The following is a 12,578-nucleotide window of genomic DNA, read 5'->3' on the forward strand; positions in this document are numbered from 1 at the left end:
CAGTGCACGCACCAATTTGGCGCATGGACTGAGTATACGTTCGTGGTAAAAACTCAAATTTGAGGATTTGGATGGTAATCATTTAATTCTTATTTTTTGAGGTGCTAACTAAAATAATTTCGGGATAAAAAAAATTGAGTAAATGTAAGGATTTCTGAAATTTAGAAGAAAAAGGTATAATATTATAGTTTTTATAAATGTTCCCAATCATTGTTAAGGACTATGCTCCTAGAAAGTCCAAGACAAGAATATACACATAATTGAAATTTATGATGCATGTTTAAATTTTATCGTGTGTGTATCAAGTAGAAAATATAATTATATTTCTCCACAAACTGTTCAAATAGAACAACAAAATTTCCTATTACATATGCTACCATGTGTTTTTTCGTGTTAATTTTATAAAAAAGATAATAAATCGAGTAGACGTAAGGTTTTTTAAATTTAGGAGAATAAATATAATATTATAAAATTTAGAATAGAAAATAGTTTATTTAATTTTAATGTTTTCGAAGGGTATATGTGATATTCTGTCAAATTTATAAGAGCAAAACCCTAGTTGTCGCCTCCCCCCTCTCTCTCCCTCTGCCGGCGCGATTCGTCTCTCCTCTTCGGTATCGAGTGGTTGATTGTTTACCAATCCAAAATGGGGTATGTTATCTTTCTTTATTCTTTTAGAAGATTAATCTTTGGTAGTTATTTTGTTTGATTGATTTGCTGGTAGATCTTAGTACAAGTAGACACAGACAATCCGTTGACGTAGTTAAATTATACGAATCAAATCAAATGCTATTTCGGATAATTTCCATCTCCAACTCAATGTTATCAAATTGTACTGTGAAATCATTTTCTGAAACTAAACCTTGTTATATTTAGTTTGCGTAAATAAGCTTATGGACGGTCCTGTGCTAGCCTTGACAATGGATTCGTTAGCACACAACATATTTCATAAGCAAAATAAGTATGTTGCCACTGGGTTTACTAATTCTTGAATTTGCTGTTTAAAGGATTATATGCTCAGAGGCATACATTTTGAGGATGTTATTTTATAACTTTGATAATGTCGCTGTATTGTTGAAAATTACAAGGAGTATTGTACATTTTTATGTCTGGCACAAGTTAGTTTAAAATTGATAATTCTTGTTTCAATAGTTTCAATAAATTGCGACATATAAAGCTCATCTATATATGGATTTTAGACAGAACTCTGAAAAGTTTTGGGCATGCATCAGATGACATAAATTTGTATATCCGGTTCTAAACAAAAACAGAATAGTCATGATCATTACTTGACTTTCTTATGGTCATGTGAGAACGAATGATGTAGAGAACCGAATGACACATGCTTTTGAATTGGAAATTAACTTTAATCATGCTGATCAATCGATTTCGGTTAGTACGTTGCTGGTATCTTATTATGGACGGGCTGGTTAACTGAATGGTAATTGTTGGTGTGTTGGAAAACAAACAGGAAGACACGTGGAATGGGAGCGGGGCGCAAGCTGAAGAAGCACAGAAGAGAGGAAAGGTGGGCCGACAAGGCGTACAAGAAGAGCCATCTTGGAAACGAGTGGAAGAAGCCCTTTGCCGGTTCTTCCCATGCCAAAGGCATTGTCCTTGAAAAAATGTATGTGCTATATACTCACACATGTACAAAAGAAGAGATAAAAATTTTAGCTAGTAAATGGATATAGTTTCAGTTACTGGTAGAGTGTTTTGATGATATACAGAAGAGCCTTTCACGGACGTATAGTGTTTTGATGGGAGCTCTGTCACTGGCTTAATTTTTAGCAGCATTGATTGTTATGAGTGGGTACCTAATGTTTTTTTGGTTCTGTTTGTACCGTTTAGTCCAGCTAATTTCTAGGTTTTTCATATAAGGGGATTTTATGAATAACATATATTGTACACTAGTATTGTAAATTATGTAATGGTAAGCCATTTGTTTTGACATGACGCTGATACGAGTGTGGATTAATAATGCATGCAGTGGTATCGAGGCCAAGCAGCCGAACTCTGCTATTCGTAAGTGTGCTCGTGTGCAATTGGTTAAGAATGGGAAGAAGATCGCAGCCTTTGTGCCGAATGACGGTTGCTTGAACTACATTGAGGAGAATGTACAGGGCTTTCTTTTTCTCTCGTTTTTTTTTTCGGAAATTAACATGTTTGGTGTTTTGTGCATGTGCATTGAATGATTTTATTGTGTTTGATATCAGGATGAGGTGCTGATTGCTGGATTTGGTAGGAAAGGACATGCTGTCGGAGATATTCCTGGTGTTAGGTTCAAGGTTGTCAAGGTTTCTGGCGTCTCTCTCTTGGCTCTCTTCAAAGAGAAGAAAGAGAAGCCTAGGTCTTAGATCCTATTTTTGTAATGGTTAATTCATTTTAGATGCTTATGAACAATTTTGCCCTTTGTGTCTAAAAGATGTTTTGAGTGGGATCTTGTTCATCTCTTTTGTGTATTTGTTTATTAGCTCTGTTACTTTTGGGCCTTGTTTGAAAATATAGTATGGTCATGATGCCATTCTCTAGTCTTTCCTATTAGGCTGAATTTTCTAGCTTGTTGCTATAATTTATATGCAATGATTTGTTATATTAACTGCTGCATTGAAGTTGTAGATAATTTATATTGTCTTTGGCACTCTTTGCAAATTTGGAATTATGCAATAGATGGATGCACTGAGGCTCTAAAATGAAAGGTGGCATGATTTTATGGTTTAACATCGATGCTTAGTGAACTTGCTTGGTTTGAAATTTGGAACTTGAAAAAAAAGTAAAGAGTACTGGCATGATCTCACACGGATATTTGACAGGAGAATGGGTAATTGTTTGCATGCTTCCATTCGCTTCCACCGCCTTATCATCCGTGATCCGTGTATTGAAGCGCTTTAATTCCCTGTGGCAGCCTATTGCTGATCCATTTAGTGCTTACCAGTATGTATCTGTTTTCATTTTGAGCGAAATGTGGATGGATGTAATTTAATTTCTTATTGGATGTGACATTGGCAGCCTCTGTCAAATTCTGAAAAAAAAAAAAAAAAAAAAAAGACACGAGAACGGGTAAATTGCAACATTTTGAAAAAAGAATGAATAATATCTCAGCTTAACATCAAACTCTTATATGAATCCTGAGAAGACCTCTTAATTGTTTTTATAAATTTGAAGGAGTCCAATATGAGAGCCACGGCCACAACCTTCAACTTGGAACAGTTACATCGTTCGTTCCCGTTATATAATTTTTATTAAGAGCAGTTGAATTTCTAAAACTTAAATCTAGGGGTGTCAATGGCACCCTTTTATTCGTTTATCTGTTTGAATCGTATTCGAAAATATGAACAATGGTGAAAAGAATTTCCCGTTAATTTATCGAGTACTGGTAAAGATAAAGAGATGCTTTTCATCTTGCGGGTGCTTGACGAGGAAAGCTGATCAGTGTTGATTTATTTGGTATAGTTTTTATGTCAAAACTGATATGTCTCGTAAAGTTGTATGGTTTATTTCTATGTCGAACAATTTATCATTTTCATCAATAGAAGTTCATATAAAATCATGAACTGATACAGTCATACAGTACAGATAAAGATATTTCTTATATGTTATCCTATAAGATAGTTTAAAAATAACATTATATATTGTATGGATATAACATAGGATAAATTTGTGTGCTTTACTAAATTTTCATAATACAAGTTAGTTTTATTCATTATTAATTTTTTTTATCGGAAGCATAATCGAAATATCAATGATACTTTTTTATCCGTTTATTTGATCCGTACCATATTAAAAAAAAAAGTAAGAATAAATTCATTGACTTGTCAAATACAGATAATAGATAATTTTTTTTCGTTATTATGACGGTACGAGTATGAAAATACTTCCACCTGATCCATAATAATATGCAGGACTAAAATGGACCCTGCCTTTTCAAGGAACCTACAACGCATATTTCTCTGTCGCTATGTGCTTCCATCAATGCTAATTTCTAATATAATAAAATTAAGTTTAAAACAAAACAACAGAAATGAAACGATATCAAATGGTCCTCGACTGATCAACAATGTCAAACAAAAATTACTAGGATGCTACAAATTGTTAAATTAAATATCTTTTAAACCTTTTCCGAACAAAATTGCTGGAGTAGCTCAGCTGGTTAGAGCGTATGGCTGTTAACCATAAGGTCAAAGGTTCGATCCCTTTCTCTAGCGATATTTTTTCAAAATTTTTGCCTCTCCATTTTTTTTTCTAATACATGTAAAATCAGTTAATCAAGCTATAATAATCCTTGATAAAATATATTCCTTATTTTTTGCACGACAAAAGTAGAGCTATCGGAATCACAAAGGTAGTCAGACTGTCAGAGCCGGTTGCCATGCGAAATTTGAGAGCAAAGAAAATAAAACATAAGATCTGATAAATTTAATTGCAATCTTCTCTTATCATATTTTTCATAGTGCAGCCTTTGACAAAAAATATATATCATCTTGAATCTTTTAATCTTGGTTTCAAATATCATTTGACTTTTTTTTTTTTTTTTCGCTGTGCGCTATTCTTGGAATTCTAATTAAGGGGAGTCAACTAGTTTGTTAATTTTTTTTATAAATTTTCTTAATATTTCGAGATTATTTGAAGAGCATAATTTTAAAATCTATCGAATTGGTTTCAAACGATAAACCTCAACTATTGTAACTGATCTACTTCACGAGTGATACATATACATGTAAAATTTTGAATTTTCGAATTTATTTAGTACAAAGTAAAAATATAGGTTTATAAGTTATGTTAAATTGTTAATGCATTTAGTTTTCATCATTTCTTTGTCACTTGATTTTTTACTAATAAATTTGAAAAATTCAAAATTTTGTATGTACACACATTACTTGTTAAGTATATCGTTCTTAATGGGTTTAAATTTGTCGTCTGAAGCTACTATGATAAATTTTGGAGTTATGCTCACCAAACTATCTCAATGAGCACATCACACACTAATATATAGTTTAAGATAATTTATAAAAGAGATTTAACAAACTTGTTGATTGGTACTTCTATTCAGGGGTGAGTCCAAAATTTTCGTCTGGGAAGGCAAAAAAATATTGAATCGGGTATAAATGGCTAAACGGATTTAAACCCATTAACTAATTGGATACTCGATAAAAAATACAATGCTTTGACTTATATTTTCCAATGCCTTGACTTGTAATTTCTGATGTTCTAAGTTATAATTCCAATTACCAATCATAATTCAAGAAATTTATTTTGATTTTAATACTAAATTTAACCTGAATTACAAATCAAACATTCAGAGGAGGCAAATCCGCCCCTGCTTCTCTTGCTTGATAAGCATAATACACACTAGCTTTACTTGAAATTTGTTATATTATTTTGCACAAAAATGATTTAAAATACAAACTTTTACAATTTCAGCGAGTGAAAACTTGTAATTCTAATACATAAACTGGAATATGTAATACTGTTATCTTTTATGTTATTTGAAATCCCAACATGTTTTATTTCGCCGACTTTCTATTTTTAAATTAAGCATGTAGATGTTCTGATTTGTCAACTATTGTGATTAAAAATTAAAATTTTAGACTGGATATTAACTCTCCAATCAAATAATCAAGGTTCTAAATAGCGCGCGATAGCGCCGCTATAGCAATTTCAGACCATAAAAGCTATGGCGCCATCAGCGCTATAGCGCGCTATTTCGTGCTATATGGCCATAGCGCCATTTTTTTAACCATGCCGCTATGACGCGATAAACGTTATTTAAACCTTTGCAAATGATATATCTTTTTTCTTATTCTATGTATTTGTTTGATGTTTTTTACATGTAGAAGTCCAAATTTAGTTACACATGCTCACCACATGTAAATTGTATTATCTTTTTAGTTGGTCATGGTTTCTTTTCATTTTCTAAACATCATTTAAGGATTTTTTAATTGATTGATAATTGATTGGTCAAATCTTCATTTCTTTCTATTTTTTAATATCATTTAAAGAATGTTACTTGTCATTTTATATGTCATTTTGTAAGAGATTTTTTTATGAAAATATATATGTTATGTAAGGAGCCTTATTTATTATTAGTCTATAATTTTTTTTTTGAAAATATGTTATTTTGTATAATTCTTTTTTTATTATTTTATAATATGTTTCCATTACAACTATTGAATTATAACTTAAAAAAACTTGGTGAGATTGTTCATCAATCTTTCTTAAGAAAAGCCTAGTTGTTAAGATTGTAGTTGGATTAAAAAATAATATTTGCTAAGGAATCATTGTTTAGTGAGATGTGAGAATTAAGAAAGTTGGATCAATACAATAAAAACAATGTCTTATTATGAATAAAAAAATGTAAACAACCAAATAATCCTTATATTATTTTTCTCGTAAAATATGGTTGATGATATTTTTATATTTTATTACATGTGTAAATACTTGAAGTCCCATAATTGGAGGGGGTTAAAAAGAATTCATCAAGTCAAAATATAGGTCAAATTTATTCATAAAATTTTGAGCACAAATTAGTATGTTTATTACGAAACATTGAAGAAAAATAAAACGATTAACCATTTAATAATTCAATTGAGGAATACAACAAAATGCATTGTTCTAAGAATTATATTGCTCTTTAGACACATCCAACACATACATTATAAAACAAGAACAAAAGAAAGATAGAAAATACGATACAAGAGCTATCCGTTCAGAAAACAAGGATAAAATAATAAATCGGATGGATAAACATATAAAAAATGCGATGTATATGTATTATGTAGAATAGCTAAATAGTTTGAGGTTTACTCCTTAATTGTTAGTGAGGAGGGTTTAAATGCCTCTATCATGCCTTTATTTTTAAAAACTTTAATAACTCAAAATTTAAATCTTAAAATTCAAAATAAAATCGCTGGATATGAACTACATCATTTACTATGCACGTCTAAAACATTATGGCATTTCAAATTTGTTTTGGTTATCATCTTGAGCTTGTAGAAATGTACACTAATTTGGATGATTTCTAGACGTTGATTTTTCGACTTATTGATTCATATAAAAACAAAATGAAAATGTGATAATTTTTTATGGACACTTAAAGAAAATAACATAGATCACATCTAATGATTTTATTTTGACGTTTAAGTTTTAAATTTTGAATTATTTAAGTTTTTAAAAATGAAGTCATGATAAAGACACAAAAAAAAAATAAAGGCATTTGAATCTCCTCATTATTAGCACGGGACAGAACAATGACGAATTTTGTACGGAACAGGATTGACCATTGACCAAGCTAAGCTAACATTTTTGTCCGTGTCAAGTTAGGCTAATATTTAGGTCAAAATTTTCTCTTAAAAAAATAAAAATATTTATGTCAAACTTAACTAAATTTTCTCTTATTTACAAATAGCCTGTAAGCTATAAAAATAAATAAAAAGATGCCACCAGAAATAACTTACAAGAAAAAAAAAGGACGTATTTCTACACAAAAAAAAAGGACGCATTTTAGAATTTGTACTACAGGTCGGCCCACGACCCGTATTATATTCAGTCCATTATCCTTCAAAAACTTAAAATTACGTATTTTTCTTCTAAAATTCTTAATATCATATTTATCATTATAAATCAAGGTTCTAGATAGCGATTATAGCGCTATTGCTTTTAAGATCCGAAAAGAACTATAGCGCAATAATAATTAGAATCATTATAAAAGAAAAACGGTTAATAGCGTTATAGTTTTTGAGGTCCGAAAAAACTATATTACGCTATAGCTAACTATTTAGAACCCTGTTATAAATTAAAAAATTCTCACATGTTATTGTCTTTCCAATAAAAAAATAACTCTCCAATTATGAATTCTCATTTTACCCTCTATGAAAATATATACAACTTGCATAATAAAGTAGTAACTCTCTGATGCATAATTCAATTTTATTTTTTAAAAAAGTACTGCATGATTTATGACCGGACATCTTTAACACATGCATGAGTCCTTTTTACAGATATTTCTTTTTTTACTTTTGTCACATTTTTTTAAGCACCTGTTGCACTTATGTGTGATTTTTTTTTTCTTATATCTAGTCACATAAGTTCTATGTAAAACTATTTTTTTTTTTTTTGAGTAAGGCTATACATTGCAATGCATAGGCATTTTTGTACATTGGGCTATAAATCACTGGATTCAAAGTTCAAATAACCAATTCAAACCGTTCACCTTGTTCTCCATATTAATATGTATTTGGATAACAAATTTTACATTTTTGGGAAATTTTTTACTATTTTTTTAGATTTATTGAAAATCGTTGTTTTTCAGACAAATCTGGACCATAAAAAAAACGATTTTCAATAAATCTAAAAAAAATGATTTTCAATAATTCTAAAAAAATAGTAAAAAATTTGGTTTTCAAATACATGTTAATATGAATAACAAGATAAACGGTTTGAATCGGTTATTTGAACTTTGAATCCGGTGATTTATAGTTCAATGTACAGAAATACCTATGCATTGTAATGCATAGTAACCTTACTTTTTTTTTTCAATGAAATTTTACTTCAAGGACGTACTCGCTGGAAAAAAAATTCTCACTTTCTAAGACATCTTCATTAAAGTGTGTCTATTTTCGAATTGACTGAATGCAAATTTTGTTGCAAGGACTTTCGCAACTTAGGGTTATGTTCCTGGAGAGTGCAAAATAAGAATGCATATGAATTTATAGATTATTGAAACTTATGTCTTAATGTCTAGGAATGGACCCAGAATTTTTTTTTTTGGGAGGGGGGATTATCGAATTGGATTTAAATAACTTATTGAATTTAAATTCATTAACTAATTAGATACTCGATATAAAAAAAAAACAATGCTCTGATTTATAATTTTTAATACTTTAACTTATAATTCTAATTAGCATCATAATTCAAGAAATTTATTTTGATCTTAACACTAAATTAACCCGAATTACATATAGAGGGGAGCACAAAAATTTTCAGAGAGTGCAAAGTTAATCGGTACCGATAGATCACCACTAAAACTCAAAATTCAGAGGGGGGGTGCTCCCCTGTTCTACTTTGAATCCGCCCTTATTAATGTCACTGTATGTATGTCGCATGTAAAATAAATAAATTATTTGTCTTCACAAATCGTTAAAAAGTTGAAACTTTCTCTTACACGTGTAACATGAGTTTTATGTTTTTTAAAAAGAATAAAATGAATTTTTTATAAATATTAAATTAGTTTCAATAAAAAATAGTAAATTAAGTAAATGTGAGAGGTTTTGAAATTCGAATGGCAAATAAGATACTGTGTAGTTTAGAAAGGACATAAGTAATTTTTAATTGAATGTTTTCGGTGGGTATATGTGAAATTGTGCCATGATTATAAAATATAAATTCATAATGCCAAAACCCTAGCTTTCGCCGCAGTTGTATTAAAGATCGATATCGATCTCGCACTCTTCATCTCTCAACCTCCGCGATTCATCTCTCGTCTTTGATCTAGAGCGGTTGATCCTTTAACCAAATCCAAAATGGGGTATGTAAACATTCTTAATCCCTTTTGGGGTATGTAAACATTCTTAATCCCTTTAGAAGTTTGATCTTCGCTAGTACTAGTAGACACAGACAGTAGTTATTTTGCTATGGGTTTCCGTTAACGTAGTTAAATTATATATGCGAAACAACAAAAAAAAGTTCTTTTTGGAATTTCCATCGCCTATTGGAGTCACCGAATGAATAGTGTAAAATCAATTTTTGAAACTAAACTTATATTTAGTTTGAGCTAATAAGCTTATGGACGGTCCTGTGCTAGCCTTGACATTGGATTCGTTAGCACACAACATATTTCATAAGCGAAATAAGTATGTTGCCACTGGGTTTACTAATTCTTGAATTCACTGTTTCAAGGATTTTATTCTCAGAGGCATACATTTTGTGGATGTTATTTTATTAATTAATATAATGTCGCTGTATTGTTGTTCATATAAATTTTTTTATGCAAGATTGACACTAGATAATCATGCAAATTAATCATCTTTTGTTTCAGTAGTATCAGTAATTTGCAATATATAAAGCTACCCGTGTATGAATATCCAATAACATTTGAATTTTTTGGGAATCCATCAGATGGCATCAATTTGTTTAGCTGGTTCTCTATTCCAAAGTAGAATTGTTAAGATATTTAATTTTAATTTATGTGACCAATTTGTGATCCTGTTAGAGCAACAAATGATGTTGGGAACCAAGTGTCACATGGTTTTTAATTGGAAATTAACTTTGATCTTGCTGAGAAATTATTTCCGGTTAGCACCAAGTTGCTGTTATCATATTATCGTTGGGCTTTCTAATCGAATGGTAATTGTTGGGGTGTTGGAAAACAAATAGGAAGACACGTGGAATGGGAGCTGGGCGCAAGTTGAAGAAGCACAGAAGAGAGGAGAGGTGGGCCGACAAGGCATACAAGAAGAGCCATCTCGGAAACGAGTGGAAGAAGCCCTTTGCCGGTTCTTCCCATGCCAAAGGCATTGTCCTCGAAAAAATGTATGTGCTCTACCTCCCCTCACACATCAAAAGAAGAGATGAAAGTTATAGCTGACTGGACTAGTATAATGCATAATTTTTCATTTACTGTTATGGTACTGGCTGGTGTAGCAGCAGATTATCTGTTCTGTAGCCTACGATACATGTACAGTGTTTTGTCAGAAACTCTGTTGCTGGTCTGTTTTTTAGCAGCATTGTTTGTTAGTGGTGGATACCTAATGTGTTTGGTTTCTGTTTGCCCTGTTTTATCCCAGCTAGTTTCTAGTCTGGTCATACAAAGGGAATTTTAAGGATAACATATTCTCATAGTGGAATTGTTTTGATTTGACTCTGATACTAGTAAGGGTTAATTTTGCATGCAGTGGTATTGAGGCCAAGCAGCCAAACTCTGCTATCCGTAAGTGTGCTCGTGTGCAATTGGTTAAGAACGGGAAGAAGATTGCAGCCTTTGTGCCAAATGACGGTTGCTTGAACTACATTGAGGAGAATGTACAAGCTTTTTTCTCTCTCGTTTCTTTTTGGAAATTAACATGTTTGGTGTTTTGTGCATGTGCATTGAATGATATAATTGTGTTTGATATCAGGATGAGGTGTTGATTGCTGGATTTGGTAGGAAGGGACATGCTGTTGGAGATATTCCTGGTGTCAGGTTCAAGGTTGTCAAGGTTTCTGGCGTCTCTCTCTTGGCTCTCTTCAAGGAGAAGAAAGAGAAGCCTAGGTCTTAGATTCTGTTTTTTATTTTTTATTTTTATATGGTTAATTCATTTTAGATGCTTACAAACAATTTTGCTCTTTGTGCCCAAAAGATGTTTTGAGTGGGGATCTTGTTCATCTCTCTGTGTATTTGTTTATTAGCTCTGTTACTTTTGGGTCTTGTTTGAAAATATAGTATTGTCATCATGATGCCATTATCTAGCTTCGTATTTGCTGAATTTTCTAGTTTGTTGCTATAATTTACATGGAATGTTTTGAAGATTAAATGCATTGAAGTTGAATTTCATTGATAATTTTTTATGGTCTTTTCAAAATTTGAGCTATGCAAAAGATGGAACTGAGGCTCTCAAATGAAAAGGTGGCATGAATTTCCGGTTTAATATCTAGAATTAGTGAACTTCGTTCTGCTTGAGTCTTGAAGCACTTTTATAATTACTTGAAAATGTTTTGTAGAACGTAGCTACATTGTGGTCTTGTGGTGAATTAGATTTAAGACAATTTTTATCTCTTCTGATGATCCCAACAAGTACTGGTATGCTCATTGGTTAACTATAATGTGAATACTCACAAAGCAAAGTCACGAAGGCATGTCATCATTCAAACTATTCATATCCTCTTGATAGTATTCTTCTTTTATTGTCTTTTTCTAAGTCCTTTGTTTGAGTCTTTATGGCCTTTCTTCAACTTGTGGCGCTGGTTCAGGTAATTGCTGCCATGATCAGTGTTCAGTGATGATCACTTTGTGGATACTGAACATTGCTGCAGAAGCAAGTGTTCTAACATCGTTGTTACCTTCACACAATATGTTTCTCACTTTGGAAGAGAAATATACTGTCAATCACTGGATTGTATGATTGTATCCATTACTGACTCGAGGGACTCACTTTGTAACTCCAAGAAACATCACCCAAATCAGACTCTGTTCATGTCTCACCAACCCCAAATACTTTTTCAGAGAGATAAATCACTGTATTCTCGTCATTTCTGACTTGGTTTCGATTATTTTATCTCATGTGCTCTGAATTTATCTGAAGATGCTTGCATAATTGGACCTATTTTAAAAAATATTAATCGTGGCCGAGACCTCTTAGTTGTTTCATCAAATTGAAAGAACGAAGAAGCCCAGTATGAGAGCGCCCCGGCCCCAATCTAACCTAGAAGAGTTACAGTGTTCTCGTTATTTACTAATTTTCACTAAGAGCAATTGTGTTATCAATACATAATCTATCATGATATTGCAGTAATACAATAGAAACGAACCGAGATTAGTTGAATTTTATTTTGCCATCTTAATTTTTCTATACATTTATCAAAGATAGGCAGTCTCTGAGGTCAAC

General features: G+C 31.6%; 2 protein-coding genes and 1 non-coding gene across 3 annotated transcripts; all 3 read left to right on the plus strand.

Moving 5' to 3' along the window:
- Positions 1 to 514: 514 nt before the first annotated feature.
- LOC144561652 (small ribosomal subunit protein uS12) lies at positions 515 to 2,524 on the plus strand. The gene is made up of 4 exons (XM_078310678.1): positions 515 to 651; positions 1,472 to 1,627; positions 1,991 to 2,117; positions 2,217 to 2,524. Exons 1-4 carry the CDS (start codon positions 647 to 649, stop codon positions 2,355 to 2,357), a joined length of 429 nt encoding a protein of 142 aa, XP_078166804.1. The 5' UTR covers positions 515 to 646; the 3' UTR covers positions 2,358 to 2,524.
- Positions 2,525 to 4,131: 1,607 nt separating this feature from the next.
- On the plus strand, positions 4,132 to 4,205 carry TRNAN-GUU (transfer RNA asparagine (anticodon GUU)). Its single transcript has one exon. It is a non-coding gene; the product is annotated as a tRNA-Asn (tRNA).
- A 5,187-nt stretch (positions 4,206 to 9,392) lies between these two features.
- On the plus strand, positions 9,393 to 11,480 carry LOC144561653 (small ribosomal subunit protein uS12). Its single transcript, XM_078310679.1, has 4 exons — positions 9,393 to 9,523; positions 10,372 to 10,527; positions 10,890 to 11,016; positions 11,112 to 11,480. Exons 1-4 carry the CDS (start codon positions 9,519 to 9,521, stop codon positions 11,250 to 11,252), a joined length of 429 nt encoding a protein of 142 aa, XP_078166805.1. The 5' UTR covers positions 9,393 to 9,518; the 3' UTR covers positions 11,253 to 11,480.
- The last annotated feature ends 1,098 nt before the right edge of the window (positions 11,481 to 12,578 follow it).

The sequence above is a fragment of the Carex rostrata genome, chromosome 11 (genome assembly GCF_964058835.1).
Source record: "Carex rostrata chromosome 11, lpCarRost1.2, whole genome shotgun sequence".
Taxonomy (NCBI): Eukaryota; Viridiplantae; Streptophyta; class Magnoliopsida; order Poales; family Cyperaceae; genus Carex; species Carex rostrata.

Coding starts and splice junctions, on each gene's coding strand:
- LOC144561652 (XM_078310678.1), top strand. Junction 1,628..1,990: donor GGCATTGTCCTTGAAAAAAT/GTATGTGCTATA, acceptor TAATGCATGCAG/TGGTATCGAGGCCAAGCAGC. Junction 2,118..2,216: donor TGAACTACATTGAGGAGAAT/GTACAGGGCTTT, acceptor GTTTGATATCAG/GATGAGGTGCTGATTGCTGG.
- LOC144561653 (XM_078310679.1), top strand. Junction 10,528..10,889: donor GGCATTGTCCTCGAAAAAAT/GTATGTGCTCTA, acceptor TTTTGCATGCAG/TGGTATTGAGGCCAAGCAGC. Junction 11,017..11,111: donor TGAACTACATTGAGGAGAAT/GTACAAGCTTTT, acceptor GTTTGATATCAG/GATGAGGTGTTGATTGCTGG.